At 29.5% G+C, this 18,017-nt stretch overlaps 3 protein-coding genes across 4 annotated transcripts; 1 reads left to right on the top strand and 2 right to left on the bottom strand.

The window, feature by feature from the left end:
• Positions 1 to 1,004: 1,004 nt before the first annotated feature.
• LOC105777671 (prefoldin subunit 2) lies at positions 1,005 to 2,706 on the top strand. Its single transcript, XM_012601035.2, has 2 exons — positions 1,005 to 1,173; positions 2,068 to 2,706. The coding sequence occupies exon 2, from the start codon at positions 2,075 to 2,077 to the stop codon at positions 2,513 to 2,515; it is 441 nt and encodes a 146-aa protein (XP_012456489.1). The 5' UTR covers positions 1,005 to 1,173; positions 2,068 to 2,074; the 3' UTR covers positions 2,516 to 2,706.
• A 179-nt stretch (positions 2,707 to 2,885) lies between these two features.
• LOC105777670 (caffeoylshikimate esterase) lies at positions 2,886 to 6,010 on the bottom strand. The gene is made up of 8 exons (XM_012601034.2): positions 6,002 to 6,010; positions 5,875 to 5,907; positions 5,669 to 5,795; positions 5,432 to 5,578; positions 4,775 to 4,905; positions 3,999 to 4,139; positions 3,386 to 3,484; positions 2,886 to 3,173 (listed from the first exon to the last, which is right to left on the bottom strand). The coding sequence occupies exons 1-8, from the start codon at positions 6,008 to 6,010 to the stop codon at positions 2,886 to 2,888; spliced, it is 975 nt and encodes a 324-aa protein (XP_012456488.1).
• A 2,156-nt stretch (positions 6,011 to 8,166) lies between these two features.
• LOC105778274 (caffeoylshikimate esterase) lies at positions 8,167 to 11,818 on the bottom strand. Of its 2 annotated transcripts, XM_012601954.2 has the most exons (8): positions 11,696 to 11,817; positions 11,566 to 11,598; positions 11,349 to 11,475; positions 11,125 to 11,271; positions 10,901 to 11,031; positions 9,220 to 9,357; positions 8,823 to 8,921; positions 8,167 to 8,544 (listed from the first exon to the last, which is right to left on the bottom strand). In XM_012601954.2, exons 1-8 carry the CDS (start codon positions 11,696 to 11,698, stop codon positions 8,263 to 8,265), a joined length of 960 nt encoding a protein of 319 aa, XP_012457408.2. In that variant the 5' UTR covers positions 11,699 to 11,817; the 3' UTR covers positions 8,167 to 8,262. The 2 variants fall into 2 exon arrangements, with proteins under 2 accessions (XP_012457408.2, XP_052477601.1); XM_052621641.1 differs by lacking the exon at positions 8,823 to 8,921 and having other exon boundaries at positions 11,696 to 11,818.
• Between the last annotated feature and the right edge of the window lie 6,199 nt (positions 11,819 to 18,017).

Raw genomic sequence — 18,017 nt, 5'->3', positions numbered from 1 at the left:
TCGAAAGTTTTTATTTAAATTATTGGGCTGTTAAAATTGTTGTTGTATGGTTAATCATAAAGTTTTTTTCTTCTCTTCTACAATTCAATTTTGTCAGATCAACTTGGATTTAAGGTATGTTTTTCTATTTGTTGATGGGCATTAATTTATTGTATAGATCGTTGAGTCATTATTTGAAGCTTACTAATTGTACTTAAAAAAACTTGAAGGCCCATTGACTTAAATGAAACTTTCAAATAGTTTGGTGATTATTTTGTAACTTTTTGAGATTGAGTGACCAAAATATAAACTTACTAATAATTTAATGACATTGGGTGTAGTTTATCATTATTTTATATCCTAAAAATTAAATAAATTATAAATTAAATAAAAATTAGAACTCGATTAAAGTAATTATGGTATTTTGATTTATTACTCAAATAGGTCAAGATAACATACAATACTTGAGTTTGATATTGTATTTGGTAAGAGTTTGATATTATAATTGGTAAGAGTTATACATTTCGATACTCAAAAGTAACAATACTAATTTTTAGTATTTAATTCGGTTTTAAAATTGATTTGGTAAAAGATAATTACTAATATGGTTATATTTGTATTCTTTTATGGTTGAATTGATATGCTTATATTATTAGTTAATTATGACTTTTCATCAAATCAACTCTAAAATCCGAATTAACATTAAAAAGTTAACATTAATAATTTAAGGCATCAAAATATATGATTTTTACTAAATATAAGTACCACACTAAAAAATATATATCAAACTCAAATATCAAATGGAGTATCAAACCTAACCATGAAAAATCATCCAAACATCTCGGTTGGAGTCCGTTTTCATATTCTCAGTTTTTTTCTCTCACCCGTAATTTAGAACTATCGTTCGATGATTGAATTGATGCTTCGAGGATTCAATTAGAATATTTTAAAATTTATTTTAAATTTATTCAAATATTATCGGCACTATCAGATCCACTTGTAAAAAACCATGGGCCTCAAAAAGGTCAAATTACACCCGGCCCAATTTATTTTCTCTCCTCCAAGAACCGAACTTTTTCTCAGCAGCCGACTTTCACTTCTTGCTGTTCATTTCTCTTCGAATCGGGAAAACGCACCATTTTCACACCTTTTTGCTGTTCATTTCTCTTCCACCACACCAATACCCAGACCCAGGTTTGCTTTATTCTAATTTCCCCTTCGTTTTTTTTTTCCAATTTCTTCGATGGGTCTTTATTGAATCTCTAGTTCTAGAAATTGATCGTTAACTTTGATGTTTAGTAACTAGTAGAACTTTTCAGTGGTAATGATTTGCAAGTGTTTAGTTTATTTTGGCATTTTCTATATCTGTTTGATCATGTTCTTTTTTTTTTAATTGATATTTCTGGCAGATATATTTTAGGGTTTTGTTTTGTTTGCTTTTTAATGTTAATTGATCTTATTTATGTACTGCTGCTAATTTTCGGATTCTGGATATTTACCTGCAATCGATAGCTATAATATCTATTATGTTCCCGACTATGATGAATGTGACATGATCGGAAAACCATCTGCCGCCATAATTTATATCCATGTTCTTATAACGTAGAATTTCTTTCCAGAGAATTTTTGTTTTCCCAATCTCCGGATGTTTGATGTCTTTTTTCGGATATTGCTTTGTTTTCTTGTGTTGAAGAGTATCGTTTCTCGAGATGGGTTTTCTTCTCATTTTGAGATAATGTGCAAATGGTTGGTTTATACATAAGAAATTTGATCAACCTTTTTTTTTCCCTGAGTAAGGTCGCTCAGAAAATAAGCTTTCATTTGAATTCCATTTTGAAATAGATGTTCTATTGTTTTAGTTCATCTGGATGAAGTTTTTAATGGTCTATGTTTTTGAAGATTGCTATGAGTTTGATTATGGTGGTTGTTCGAGTAATCCTACTCTGGGTGTTGATGTTGCCATGTGAGGGCTTTGCTTATCTGCAATGTTTAATAGATTTAATTTGCTTTATTGAATCCGTGATGTTTTGTCTCTCTTAAGATATTGCCTATTGCTCTATTTTCTGTCATTATTCCCTTTGTTTGCAGAGAAAAAATGGCCAGCAAATCTGAGGGTAAGGAACCTGTGAACGAACAAGTGGTTGCGAATATGTACGGAGCTATGAGATCTGAACTAAATCAAATTTATTCTAAGATCACCGAGTTGGAGATGGAAGTGAGCGAGCATTCGCTAGTTATAAATGCCATTCAGCCACTTGACCAGTCGAGGCGGTGTTACCGGATGATTGGAGGTGTCCTTGTCGAGAGAACCATCAAAGAGGTTCTCCCTGCTGTGCAACGAAACAAAGAAGGGCTCGAGGAAGTAATTGCTCGTCTTAACGAGACCCTGGAGAAGAAAAAGAAGGAAATTGCTGATTTCGAGACAAAATACAAAATTAGGATCAAAAAGTCCGATGATGACTCGAAAGATGAAAGCAACAAGAAGGAAGGCTCCGCTCAAGGAGTCCTTGTCGGCCCTGCAAGTTCGAGTCAGTAATAGGTATATTCCTTCCTATTTCCTTCCTTATATGCTCGAACTTGCTTTTGATAAACCCTAAATCGTACCATTGTAGAACTTTGTTCAGTTATTGCTAAGATTTATCAGGTTTTAGAGAATCGTATGTTTTGTTCGATTAGGGTTTATATTTTCTAACAAATTCTATCGAAATGTGTGACTGTGTTTCGATTTTTTGCCTTGTTACTGGATTGGATTTCTTTGCAAATAGGTAAACGCAAGAACTAAGACCATGAAATTTTATGTTTAAGAAAAAAATGATGAATGATTTGAACATTGCACTTTCGAGTAAACAATTGTGTACTAAGTCAGATTTTCGGGTTTTGGAGCTTCAAGTTTTCAATAGTTTCTACTAGAGTTTGTTGTTCCTGTTCAATGACAAATTATCAGCTTGAACCTTGTTTAACGTCTCTGCCCTCGGATTTCCGAGTTTAGTTCGTTCTTCTAACCATCTGATAATGTCGGCAAACACGATTTCGGTGTTTTCCAAGGGCTCGCCGCAGAGCAAACCATGCCACATTCCGGGGTAGAGCTTGATGGTCTTGTCTGTGCTTGAAGCTACCTTGAATAGTTCTTTGCTAACTTGTTGGTCTGTCACTTTATCATCTTCTCCATGGAGAACTATAAATGGAAGTGTAACCTAATCATATTACAATAAACAAGGAACTAGTCAAAGACCACCCTTATAGTTTATATTTTTTACAATTTAGTTATGGTCAAATTATGCCGTAAGTCCCCATACTCGAATGAATGTTAAATTTAATTTATCATCAATACACTCATGCAATCATATTAATGATTGAATTGGGTCTTTTTTATTTATAAATAAATTTAATTACTAGTAGTACAAACCTCACTTAACCTTTGCTCAATATCATAGCTAACCCTCAAAAGCTCAGAGGCTGTTCTCATTCGTGGTGGTCCTTTGTAGCAGTATTCGTTCTTCCTAATCTGTTTACAAGATCAATACGTATTTATCTTAAATTATATTAAGAGTTTAAAAATAATTAAAATGGTTACAACTTAATTCAAAAATTAATTTAATATTTTAAAAAATTTATCTTAGTATAATAAAATATGTACCTATTTTCTTGATGAAATGTAAATTCTAAATCTTACATCTGAAATCTTATTTACTGAACTAAACCTTAAACTCTTAAAATATTAAATCTTATTTTAAAGTTGGGGAGAGACTATAGGTAGTTCTAGACAGTGACATATCTAGGGTGCTGGTGGGGGTCCCAACCCCCTAAAATGAAAAATTCTCCATTTAGGCCCTTTAGAAATTTTAAAATTTTAAATTAGTAAAAATAAAATTACACTCTGGCCTCCTTAAAAATAATAAAAGAATTTGATTTAATTCTTTAAAAATTATAAATATATAGACTATTAAAAATTAAAATTTAATTTTGACCCCTAAAAGACCCTGATTTTAACTGTTATGTTAAAAATAAAACATAATTACCTCTTCTCTAACTCGAGGCTCTTTGAAGCCAATTTCAATAATGTCTTTGGTTATATTGAATGATTTCCAAGTTGGGATTACCCAGCTCAACCCTTGGAGTAGCGTTGTAACTGCTGCTGGTGGCTTCATATCATCTGCAATCTGATTAATTTTTTATTAATTAATTTAATTAAATTAAACACTAAACAAAAACTGGGATATAAATTAATATGTATCACTTCACAAAAACTAATTTTATTAAATATAACAAGATATTCCAATATTTCATCAACATTTTTTATAAAATTTATACGTCATCAAATCACGAGAAAAAGATTGTATAAAACAGTTACATGTATATTTTTCATCAAATATTAAACAAAAGTTTAGAAATTAAAATTGATTCAAATAATGGTGTTTGGATGGTTTTAATTCACAAGTTTAAAAGATGTGATTACATGAACCGAATTTATATTTGTTTGATTTATAATTAATTTTATTTTTATGTTGTAAAATAAATAATTCAAATTTAGAATAGTGAAATTAACTTAAAATACTATATATACAACCATTTAAAAAATAAGAGTTATTGCTATTTTTTTACTTACTTGAATATTTAATTTTTTAAAGAAATATTTATTAAATTTTTTTTGAAATTTTACCTTATAATGTCTCAAAGCCATAAAATAAAATTTATTTTTTTATAAAAATTTCAAAAACTCAAAAAATTTGAGAATCAATGTAATTCTGTTTCGAAAAACCTGATCAAATCGAACCGAACTCAGCATTACACATACCTTACACATTGGGGCTACCAAAATGGCACCGTCCCAAAACTCGGGCTTCTTTCTATGTAGAAGAAGAATGACGGCTCCTCCCATGGACTCTCCCAGCAAATACCTCTTCTTCCTTCTATTCTTTTCCTCCTCTGATTAAATCACATTTATAAATATTAATAATTACTTATTATTTATAAATAGTAAAATGATAAATAGTAATTTAAAATTTTCACTTTACTCCCTGGTTTAAAATTTTGAAATAATAAATTAATATTATGATAAAAATATTTTTATCGTCTCAAAATTTTAATTTTAATTTTAATCCAATTAAAATAAATTTTTTATTTTGTCCCTAAACATAGCAAAATGGAAAATTCCAAGTTGATCATTGAGTAAAAGTATCATGGAGAACCTTATATTTCGAGTCAAATTGCATTTTGCCCCCTCTATTCATAAATGGGTAAATTAGTTTTTGTATGTTAAATTAAAAAGTAAATTAGTCCTTTTAAAAGTTTCACTCATCTTTACTGTTAAAAATTGGTCTATATACATCATCATGAGGTGCACGTGGTTATTTTATCAGCCACACTTATTTTTAACAAAAAAATTAATTTACTTTTTAATTTAACGTATCGAAACTAATTTACCTATATTTCGTAATTTAGGCAAACTCACCACAAATATTGGAGAAATGGTCATTGCAGTCATTGACAATATCATCAAAGTTCTCAACATAGCCATCCAATCCAGATGATTTTCCATGGCCTTGATAATCTATGCCATATACTGCATATCCTTCTTTAACAAGCCTAATTGCAGTACCTAATTAATTTCATCCCCAATAATTTAATAAATATCTCATTTTAGACTTTAATTTTACATATTTTTATATTAAAAAATCAAAACACTTACTGCTCATGGTGATGCTACATTCCATGCCATAACCATGGAAAATGAAGATCAAAGCTTTGGGTTCATCTTTTATTGGGATCCATTTACATGTGAAAAGCTTTGATCCTTGAGAATTTGTAATGAATTCCTGTAAAAAAATTATATGAAAATTTAGCCATAAAATCCCAATTTAAAAGAAAAAAAAATGGTTTATTTGCAAAATTCACCTCATCATATTTAACATTTTCTGGTGGATGCTCCTGTGAAAAAATTGATAGAAAATATTAATTTTAAAAAAAACGACAAAATCTGTATGAAAAATTAAGAAATTAAGAACAAAAAAATCAAACATACCAGTGCCATGAAGACAATGAAAAGTTTATATTTTGAGAGGGTAAAATATTTTTTTTCAAAATATATGAAAAAATAAGATGATATAACAAGGAAAAAACCCAAAAATCAGGCTAAAAATTGCTAAAATTACAAATAAATTGGATAAAATATGTGGTGACAAAAAAATGCTAATTCAATTAAGGGTCAACCATAAAACGAAATTTTCGATTTAAAGTTGAATTGAATCTTAATGTTGAAATTTGAAGATTAAATTTACATAATTTTGACAAAATGAGTGAAAAAATGTAAGGGTTCAATTTTGTAAACTCATGCCTATATATGTGTGTGATCTAAATTAATTAACCATTATATTACAAAGAGGGTGAAAAAGATTGTTAATCTTTATAAAATTAATATTTAAGTTTAGGTAATCAACTACATAGTTTTATAATATTTAAAAGAATGTGTTAAAAGAAGGTGATGAAATTTGCATATTGTTACTTATTAGGTCCCTTGTATTTTTGGTTTTTCTTTTTTATATTATGAATGTCCGTTTTATGATTCATGTTTGGGGTTTATGATTATTCATTCTCAATAATATTGTTTTCAAAATTCGAATCTACATTCTTCTCTTGGGAGTGCAATGCGCTTTATCATCTCACCCAATCACTTATTAATAGGTCGCTTGTATTTCTAAATACCATCAACATCAAAAATTGAAGTTTCAATTACCTCTCCATTCTCGAATTTCCATATTCACTTCTTTAATCCAACCGATCGATAATATCTGCAAACACAACCTCAACTATTTCCGGTGTTTCCCCGTACAACAAGGCTTGTCACATCCCAAGATACAACTTTAATGTCTTGTCTGAACTTGATGCAACATGTTGGCTACCTGCTTTGTCTGTTAATGTATCATCCCCTCCATGTAACACTAGAAATGGTAATGAAACCTGTTCAACGTAGACGAAAACAAGACCCTTTAGATTTGGATAAAAAAATGAATTGCGTTAGATGTCCTCCATCTATTGCGCAGATTCTTAATTAGGCCCCAAACTTCGAATCTTTTTAATCATGTCTTTAAAAGTATCAATATCATTTCAATCAAATCTTTCTATCATTTTAATTGTCAAGTTGTACATTAAATGAAATACGGAAGTATTTACTATATAATTTTTTTTAGGACTTTATTCTTTTTTCAACATGTTAAAACCCAAATTGTCAATGTGATAAATATACACTATACAATTCAGAGAGAAACAAAGAGCAAATACTCGTCGTAGATAGTGAATGACAAGCTCCATCAACACAACAAATGTTTTAGCCTCAGTATCATTAGAACATTATAACACGTTGACAGCTGACTTTGTTACAACTGAAACACGACATATCTGGAGTGACTGCAAGCACTTAATACGATAATGAAATCAGCTCCAGATGGTCCAAAGCGGCGAGTAAAAATCGACAAAGAATCAACTATTCACCAAATTAGAGAGGACGACAACAAAATCATCTCTAAAATCACTTGTAAAACTAAAATTACATGCATAATTAAGACTAAAAAAGGTGCTACAAGAGCAAACAAAAACTTCTAAAACTGAAGACTTATTAAACAATAGAAAAACAAACAAAAAAACATATAAAACTCCTAAATTGATATAATGATAAAATTGATATAATGACATTTAACTCCTAAACTGATATAATGATAAAATTACATTTTATCCCTTTTAAATGATAAAATTTAGTTTAACATCTTTAAAACATTTAAAATAATAAATTAACTAATTTTCATACATGTGTGATGCACAATTTTATTATATGTATTTATAAAAAAATTTAATATAAAATAATATAAAAAAATTTATTGAAATATCATTAAAAAAAATAACATGCATGTAACTTGCACACAAAAAATACTTCATCGTCTAAGTGATATGGATTTGATGATGACACTTTGGATTAGATTTTGGTGACTTAATGGAATCTAATGTTGTGGTTCTTGAGTGCTTATTGGAGCTGTTTTAAGTTAAGAAATTATCGTGTCGTCGTGACGTCTAAAGCTTCTCGTCACATTATTATCTCTGTTTTGTCTCTGTTTAGAATATTGTTGTGTCGTTGTGATGTCATGTGATTCTTAATTGTAATATCGTCTCTGTTTTAATTTTGATTTGATCGAAAAATACAAGATACACTCCACAATATATTATATAATATTTTAATACACAATTTTCTTTTTCAGGTACAAATTTTCACTATAACATTTAGTTATAATAAGTTCACTTGTGTTTCAAGATCAATATCTCATCATCTTGAAGTTTCAATTCTCTCTCCAACCTCGAGTTCCCGAACTCACTCCTCTGGTTCAGCCAACCGATAATATCTGCAAACACAATCTCGATGTTTTCCGGTAATTCGCCGTACAAAAGGCCATGCCACATCCCAGGATACAACTTGAAACTCTTGTCCGAGCTTGCTGCATCATTGTACAATTGTTGGCTCACTGCTTTGTCTGTTACTTTATCTTCCCCTCCATGTAGAACTAGAAATGGTAATGATACCTGTTCGACGTTAATGGGACAAGACCCGTTCAAACTTATACCCAAATTGTCAATGTGATAAGTGCAAACATTGTAAATGTACTCTACCTCAAATTCGAAATAACATTTAACACGTAAATTAATGACTAAGTTAACGGAAAGATTTAATTGATATAATATTGATATTTTAAGTACTCAAATTATAACATCTTTTAAGTTTATAAACCAATTTAAAATGTAAGAGATAGTTTGGGGACATTTAGTGCAATTAACCCAAAAAAAAAGGGGTAATAACAAACCTCGTGGAGTCTTTGTTCAACTTCCAGGCTGGTGTTTAGAAGTTCATTGGCTGTGTTCAAACGAAGCCGTCCTTTGTAGCAATATGGATTTGCTCTAACCTGTAATTCCATTTTAATTCAGGGTTTTGTCTTTCGACCCTATTGAACATTCGCATAGATTTAGAGAATGCCTTTACTATAAACTCGAGTGGCTAGACATTTCGTAAAATGCTTAAGAAGGTGAGCCATAATAACCCGAATAGTAGCATTCCAAATTATTAATGCGCTACATGCTCTATGACATGGATCTAAATCTAGTGATTCAGCTTTTCAGATATCCTTATTCCGAACCCACTGCTTTCAGTAAACAGGGTTGGACCCGCCACTGTAGGAGAAGATAAGAAAGAAAGAAAGGTACCTGAGCTCTTATTTCAGGCTGTCTGAAAGCAGCATCAATGATGTCTTGACCTGGAACGATTCTCCACGTTGGAATAAACTTGTTGACCTTTTGCAATACACTTATCACCAATGGATGTGGCTTCATTTCATCTGCAATCTATACATATAAATTAATTAATTAATTAATATAAAATAATTATTTTTAATTTTCCTTGATCTGATCTAAATTATAAAAGGAAACTTACAGCTTGATTCAACCATAACAGCTGTTCAAAGCAATTTATTCAAAGGTGGGAATGATTTTTTTTTTAGTTTAAGAATCAAATTTAATTAAAAATATTACTTGTTTTGTAGTTTTCATTAGAAAAACAAAAAAAATGAGAGAAATTTAAAAAATTCATTTGTATTGAAATATATTTGGATCTAAATAAAATTTGAAAGAATTTACACATGATTTACATGGGACTCAAATGTAAACTTTTAAAATTTAAATTTACTATTAAATAAATATACTTCTTTTCGCTATATTTTTCCTTTTATATGAGGTAAGCTGTGACATTTTCTGAATGGACTTATTCTAAAAGTCAAATGCAAACTCTAGTATATGACAAAATAAAAGCCCTTTCACGTTGATTAAAGGACATTAATATTTATTTATTACAAATTACACATGTTCAAATTCAATTTAGTCCCTATATTTTAATTTAATATTTTTAGTTTTTGTATTTTTATAAAGGTCAAAAGCAAACTGTACTATATTTGTTTATCACAAAATAAAAATTACGACGGGAATTAAAAATCAAATTAAAGTATAAGGATTAAATCTATAATTTTCATAAAGTGTAGGGATTAATGGTAAAATTTAACCAAAAATTGTAATCTTTCAAATTGAAAATGGAAAATTGACATTTTTAAACAACCAATGAGCAATAATGTTCTTATAACTAATTTCCGTCTTTTACTGCCAAATTATGGGTCAACGTTCTTTTTCACTTTTTCTTTAAAAAAAAGTATTTTTGTAAAAAAAATCCTAATTAAATTATTTAACTTTTATTTAACAACATTTTTAACCAAAAGTTTAAGGTATATTATTATTATAGCTACCAAATGTGGTCCCCGTTGTTAGGATAATTATTAATACCGGCCCACAACTCGAATGGATTTGGGTTGGATTGTAATGAGCTCGCAAGATCAATTTACAGGTTAGGCTTGTAGGTCGGGCTCGTTCTTCTATAATATTACGTGTGCGTAAAATTTTATAAATACATGTCGAGTCTGAGTAGAATACGTGTTTCTAGCATGTCATATCATATAAATATATGGATACCACTACTCGAAAGAGAGGAAAACACTAAACACACGTTATTCCTTTTTATTTTTTTATTTTGGAAAGCCATTTTTATTTGTTCATCGTGGTTCCCACAATAAAGGAAGTTAAATAATAATAATAAAACTCAAGAAAAGGTCTTTTTTTTTTTTTTTTTTAGAAAAAGAAAAGTAAGGACACAAAATAACCATTTTTTTATTTAAAGATGTTACCTACTTTAGCTTTAAATATAAATAAGATTTGTGTTTAAATTTTTAATTAACATAGTTTCATAATTTTATCATTTTATAAAATATAAAATAAAATATATATCGACATACTATATTCATATTTATTTTAAAAAAATTAAAAAAATAAAGAAAATAAAATTTACCTTGCACATAGGGGCAACCAAGACGGCTCCATCCCAATATTCAGGCTTCTTCCTATGAACAAGCAACAACACTGCTCCTCCCATTGATTCCCCTAACAAAATCCTCATCTTCTTTTTATTCTCCTTTTTCTCTGCAATTTTTTCATTAGAAAAACAAAGTAAACAACTTATATATATATATATATATATATATATATAAAGAGGAATTGAAATTTCATAATTACCACAAATATCATTGAAATAATCGGAACAATCATCAACAACATGACTGAAACTTGAGATATAGCCCTGCAACCCGGAAGACTTGCCATGGCCTTCATAATCTATGCCATAAACTGCATACCCTGCTTTCACCAATCGAATTGCAGTACCTGGATTTTATACCATATATCATCATGTTTCCTTATTTATATATAATCTATATGCATGCATATATGTATGTACTTACTGTTCATGGTGATACTGCATTCCATGGCATAACCATGGCAGATAAAGATTAAAGCTTTGGGTTCTTCGTTTACTGGTAACCATCTGCATGTAAATAGCTTTAATCCTCGAGAATTCGTTACATATTCCTGGGAAAAAAGAAAACAGAACACAGTTCAGTTTAACAGATTACAGAAACTGGGGTTTATATTATGTAAAGAACTCCATTAACGACTAACATCTTCGTATCGAACTGTTCCGTTTTCAAGATCCTGAAAAAAAAAACAGACATACATAATATAATCAGAAAAAAAAAACATGTAATAAAAGAAGAGGATTAAGAAGAAGAAGAAGAAGATTAGAACAAACCATGGATTTTGTTTACCGTGCGCCGGAGAAGAGGGTTTTGGAAAATAATTTGACCAAAAATTCAAGTTTAATGAGTTTGAGATTCAGACGATTTTGTGATAAAAATTCTAAATATATATACACATCAGGGTCCGCGCAAGGGGAGGGGGAGGCAGGGGCCCCAGAAAAGATAAAATTTCGTTTTAGTCCATTTAAAAATTTGGTATTATATCCCTTTTAAGATTATTTACTTTCATCCCATTAAAATTAGTTGTCCCTTTAAGATGTGGATAATGTTTTTTTATATATAGTTTGACTACAAATTACAATTCAAGTCGACTAAATTTTAGCTCGATTTGCATGAGTATTGTTATTAATGTAGGAAGACGTCGGTTCAAGTGCACTGAAACACATTATCTTCCTATTTATAGGTTGGGGAGAGACTATAAATAATTCCAAGCATTGTGTCAAAAAGAACAAACACATAACAGATAAATCGTAAAAAAATATTACTATTATGAAGAAAAATCAAAGATAATCATCCAAAGTCTAAGCATATCTTATTTGAAAAAGAATTGGTTGCTTTAAATATTATTTTATTACTTAAATTTAAGTAAAGGAATGATGTATCTGAATTAAATAGTAGAAGAAGAATCGGTAAGCATAATAAAAAAATAGAAAATTAAGCAACAAAATTCTATCCATATGATGTCTTTATTTTTATTTTATTATTAGTGAAAATTTTTATTTTGTTTCTCTCAATTTTGGTATTAGTAAATTGGTCCTTCTTAAATTTATCGAGCAATTCAATCCATATTAATTTCAAAAGTTAGCATCTATGGAAAATTAATCAAATATTAATTTTTTCCGTCAACTTTACATAATTTTGATTGGTATGATAATAAATTTAATCCTTAAATTTTACACATTCTGCCTATTTACATATATATTTGAATTATATCAATTAAAATTATGTACAACTGACAAAAAAAAGCTAAGTTTCATGATGAATTATCTTTAGCTTCTCTCTTTCGAAATTGACAGAATTTAAATTGTTCTGATTTTTTTTTGAAAGGGATCAATTTGCTTAATATCAAAATTGAGTGGAACTAGATTGATGTTTTTACCTTTATTATTTCATTTTATTTGAAAATTGATTCCATAATTGGGAAAATTACCAAACCCAACCCCCAAAGTTTTTTGGTACAAAATTTAGAGCATTTCGTACCCAATCCCCCAAAAATGGTATGGTATTTGTTTGTAAAAGGATATTGAAAAGGATTTCCACCCGTTTTGCTTGTAAACTTCTCTTTCATTAATAAAAAGTTTTCATTTGATTAAACAAAATTGCAAATATTAATATTTGAATATTTGATTAATTAGATGCTTAATATTAATTGTATTGAACTAATTCAATTGAATATCGCAACTCAAACCCAATGACTATAATTTGCTTGTAAAATAGTATTATTAAAGAAGCTAATTAAAGAGTAGAGTAATTTTTTTTTTTGAGTGAAAAAGAAAGACAATACAATAATTATATTAGATTACCCGAATTTTCTGCAAAAAATTGTGGACCCTTATCCCTATTAAAAGTCAATTTTGTGATGCGATCAGCTTCTGTATTCTATTCTCGAGGAGTATAAATAATTTCTCATTGAATCATTGACGACAACATCTGTTGATTACGTCTCGCAACTGATGAATTAGATGTCCTTGAAAAAGCTACCTGAATGGCCTAAATAACATCCATACTATCCATCCAAATCGACACTTTGTCTCGGTTCCTATTATGTATTACAATCAAACTATCTAGAATACCCCAAAGCTTAGCATTGCAACCTCCTGATAAATCCAACAATCCATTCGCCATGATGGTCCCTCAGTGTTCCCCCGCCGCGGCCTCTCCTAAATATACCTTGACTGCTCCATCAGAGTAATTTTTGAGTCAGTATTCATGGGTTAGGCTTGGTCAGATCAGATTTGCTTTGGTTTTAGGACATTAATTGTAAATTTGTTGTCCAAGTTAGGTTCAAGTCGAAATACAAGCTTAAAATTTTGGCTAAGGTCATCTATTATGTGTAAATGGTTAACTAACCTATTTAAGCTTTACCCAAGTTGGCTTTTTTTTAAAGTACATCAAAATTATCAATTCAGTCTCATTTTACTAAAAACATGTATGATGTTAATAAGAATGTGCCACATGTCATTTCTTTTATTAGCCGATTTATGCTTTTAGGTAAAATGAGACGAAATTGATAATTTATATACTACTTTTGACCTCCTTCAAAAAAAGTTTTAAGTACCTAAATAAAAAAGTGAAAGTTTAAGGTCTAATTTTACATTTAAACCTTTTAAAATTATATTATTATATTATTAATATTTAGTAATCACATATATATTCCTTTTATTAGAATTTTAAATAAAAACAATTTATTAACTAAACATGTTATATATATATATATATATATATAAACCTCGACACGAGTTTTGATTTTTATGATACTAAGTATATAAAACATATCATAAAATCGAAAAAACGCCTATATTCAAACCATATTTTAAATAAGTCTATTTTTATTAATTTATCTTTCACACTTAATATTTTTATTCAATCTCTTTCAAACATGCACAAATCATTGAATTTGTACGGATAATTTAAATCCATTCTGAACTCACTTGTTATGTCTCCAAAAAGGGGAAGCAGCGATGGAAATAGGGTTTTCATTAGATTCACACTAAAAGATGTTGAATAACAGTCAAAAGAATGCCAATTTGGTTTGGGTTGCCATAAAAACCAAAAGAAATCATCAATAAAAAGTTGAAACCTATCCACTTGTTTACTGTTTTTTGCAATTTGATTGCAAATAGTGTGGCCATTTGCGGGGGAGAAACAGTGTTCAAATGAGAGTGGCAGTGGACGGCAGCTTTGACCACACTCACTTAAAGCATTTTCACTCTTAACAGAAGTCTTCAATGGGCTGCTAACTATTTCCTCACAAGTTGCTCATTTCATTTATGGGGTTCTTTTTGCCTAGCTTTTTCATACTCGGTTTTAACACTTAATCGGTAAAAGTATTGTATAGTTGTATTGCAATTTACTCTTTTTATTTTAAAAAATAGGTAAATTAATTCATGTACGTCATATTAAAGAGTAAACTAGTTCTTCTGTTAAAATTTTTTTTCAATTTCACTGTTAAAATTTGATTTCTATACATCAACATTAGACCTGATAGGCTTACCCGAAAAGTGAGAAGATTTGGACAAAAATATAGATTCAAAAAATGGGTTTGAAAAAAAATAAGGCTCGTTTTTTAAACGGGCCGTGTATCGGGTAAGTATTTTTGGTCCTGGCCCGGCCCGAATTTGCAAAAAAAAAAGTTGTTGTTTTTACACTATTTTGTCATTGTTTTGTTGTCATTTCACCATTATATTGCTACTATTTTGCTGTTATTGTTTGGATATTGTATAACTCTTGTTTTATTGTTAATTTTACTACTATTTTAGAGGCATTTGGTTGTTCAGTTGTACATATCTTAGTGTTATTTAAGTATAAATTTTTTAATTTATTTTCAATTTGTTGAGAAATATTTATTTTATTGTTTTTAGTGTATTTGATGTCTTATATTTTTTAAATTTATTTTATATAAAAAATTTAACACCGGCTGGTCGAGTTCGGGTTTTATTATTATTTTTATATGGGCACAAGCTTGGGCAAAATTTTAGACCCATTTTTCGGGTCGGGTCGAACCTAGGAAACGGACCTAAATTTTTGCCTCAGCCCAGTCCAATCATGGCTCGGCCCGACCTATGATCAGCTCTAATAAGCATGAGGTACACGTGGCATGTCATATGTCATTGCCTAATCATTCTGTCAGTCACTCTAGATTTTAACAGTACAAATTGATGAAATTTTAAATACAAAAGATCAATTTCTTATTTTATCTTACATATAGAGCCTAATTTACCCATTTCTTGAGTAGAGGGGGTAAAATGTAATCTTACTCTTAGTATCCTTCATGGTACTTTTACCTGCCTTAATTGTAACTAGATTTACAATACACACCATCTAGGTGAAAAGAATTATGAAATAAGTATATAAAAATTGATATAAAAATCAAAAGTGGCTTTTGTTGAAATGATAAAGTCGAGGTAAAATAAATTTTGAGGTATTTGGTTCAAATTCCATCATATGCATTTATTTTTCTAAATTGTATGTAATCACGTGAATGTATCCTTGCAATTTTTCATATAAAGAGACAAAAATACCCTCAAATTTATATTTGCTGCTTTATAAAAATAAACGGTGTTTCATAAATTTACAACTAAACTGAGACACAGCCGAGAGTGGCATCGCACCTCAATAAAAATCTTAAATAACGATATTGATATAATAAAGGTTATAATAGTAGAAAAATTAGAGGGACCAAATAATAAAAATTCATGGTCGGTGCATTTTTAATGGTTAAAAGAATATTAGTAGGACCGTTGTTGCTTATACTAAAAGTAAAATAATTAGGACCGTTTTTATAATACAAAGATGGCTAACAGAAAATTATTCCATCAACAAGGGTGTCATCTTTTGACTTAGTGGATTAGTGCTCAAGAAAAAACAAAACCCTTTTTTTTTAATTTTGCTATTAGACCCTGTATTTTGTGTAAGTTTTAGATTTCATATCTATACTTCAATTTGATAAATACTTAGTCTTTGTACTTTTCGAATTTCAAAATTTTAGTTTTGACCGAATGGTAACAGTTAACTATGTTTGGTTAAATTATGTCAGTCGTGTATTATGCGTAAAGTCATAGATTTAGTCCACGTTCATCAATTGAATCATTCTTAGTGGCTATATTTTTTGAATTTTAAAATTTTAGTCATAATGCAAACGACAGTCGTTCAATCAATTAATTGATTTTTTGTGAGTAACATGTGAAAATAACAAACTGGTATAGCATCATATATGTGATAATATGTTTGATACATCAAATTTTAAAAACAATAAAACTTAATGAATTTAATAGTAATTATCATTTGGCTAAAACTAAAATTTTAAAATTTTAAAATACAAAAACTGGAAAAGACCAAATTAAAATATAGATACTAAATTTATAAGTTAGGCATATGATAGCAAATTTTCACTTTTTTTTCCAAGTAGTTGACATAAAAATTTAATCTAATATGATAGGTGAAGTACCTAAATATCTGCAATGTATATTAATTGAGACCAAAATATCTTCAACTCTTATTTCCAAATAATTTTTCCCACCTTAAATATATTTTTTAAAACCACTTTTTAGTAGCATAACAAGTTAGTATGATATAAATACTTTTTTTCTAAACTCAAAATTGTTAGATCTCAAATATGATTTATTATATTCTTTTGGTTGTAACGAAGGTATCCATCGATAACAGTGATTAAATTTTTTATCGCCAGGTGTTCTTTAAAGAGGTAAACTAATTTGAAATAATTGAAAGGCAAGTCTTACGATTCTATAATTCTTTCATTTCATGGATTTGATTTTTTGGTGGATACCTAGATTCCTATTAAAATAATCAAAATGAAGGAAAAATGGAACGGAATAGGCATATATTAATTAAATTAATAATAATTAAAAAACCAAGTAATCTTTTTTTTTTGAGCATTCCAAAGAAGTAATTCGTTTAGCAACTGACATCATCTTGACTTGGTTCTGATTTCTCTATTTTTTTTAATAAAACTACTTCTCCTACTCGTATCGAATAGAACATGCTAAGGAAAAGTTTTTTAATGTAAAACCTGTTTGATTTAGATCGGGAGAATTGTAACATTCCTATCCCGTATCCGTCACCGGAGCAGGGTTATTGAGTATTACCAGAATAAACAGATTAGATACAGACATTTCATATTATTATTTAACATTCATGTTGGATATTATTCATAAAGTCCCTTATGAGAGCCCTCGAGGCTCAAATTTCACTTTAGAATCAAATCGGGACTAAATCGAAAACTCAAAGAATTTTTTACGAAATTTCAAAAATTTCCAATGTGCAGGGGACACACGCCCGTGTGGTCAAGCCATGTAGCTCATACGGCCAAGTGACATACTCGTGTCTTAGGCAGTGTGGTATTTGAAGTAGGGTACATAGTCGTGTCCCAGCTCGTGTAACTCTCTGACTTACAATACATTTAAGTGCAGGGGTCACACGACCAAGCTACATGCCTGTGTGCCACGCCGTGTGATCAATTTTAAGATGCAGGGGACACACGACCAGAACACACGCCTATGTGCTAGGCCATGTGTCACACGTGGCTGAGACACACACTTGTGTCTCTGCCCATGTGGACAAAATAAGGCCATTTCT

Source organism: Gossypium raimondii, chromosome 10 (assembly GCF_025698545.1).
Source record: "Gossypium raimondii isolate GPD5lz chromosome 10, ASM2569854v1, whole genome shotgun sequence".
NCBI classification, from domain to species: Eukaryota; Viridiplantae; Streptophyta; class Magnoliopsida; order Malvales; family Malvaceae; genus Gossypium; species Gossypium raimondii.
This window is presented reverse-complemented; position numbering and strand designations above follow the sequence as displayed.

Coding starts and splice junctions, on each gene's coding strand:
- LOC105777671 (XM_012601035.2), top strand. CDS start 2,075: ATGGCCAGCAAATCTGAGGGTAAGGAACCTGTGAACGAACAAGTGGTT.
- LOC105777670 (XM_012601034.2), bottom strand. Junction 4,906..5,431: donor CCATTTCTCCAATATTTGTG/GTGAGTTTGCCT, acceptor TGATTTAATCAG/AGGAGGAAAAGAATAGAAGG. Junction 3,174..3,385: donor TTGAGCAAAGGTTAAGTGAG/GTTTGTACTACT, acceptor TAATATGATTAG/GTTACACTTCCATTTATAGT.
- LOC105778274 (XM_012601954.2), bottom strand. Junction 11,476..11,565: donor GAACAGTTCGATACGAAGAT/GTTAGTCGTTAA, acceptor CTTTTTTCCCAG/GAATATGTAACGAATTCTCG. Junction 9,358..10,900: donor TGGTTGCCCCTATGTGCAAG/GTAAATTTTATT, acceptor TTATATGTATAG/ATTGCAGATGAAATGAAGCC.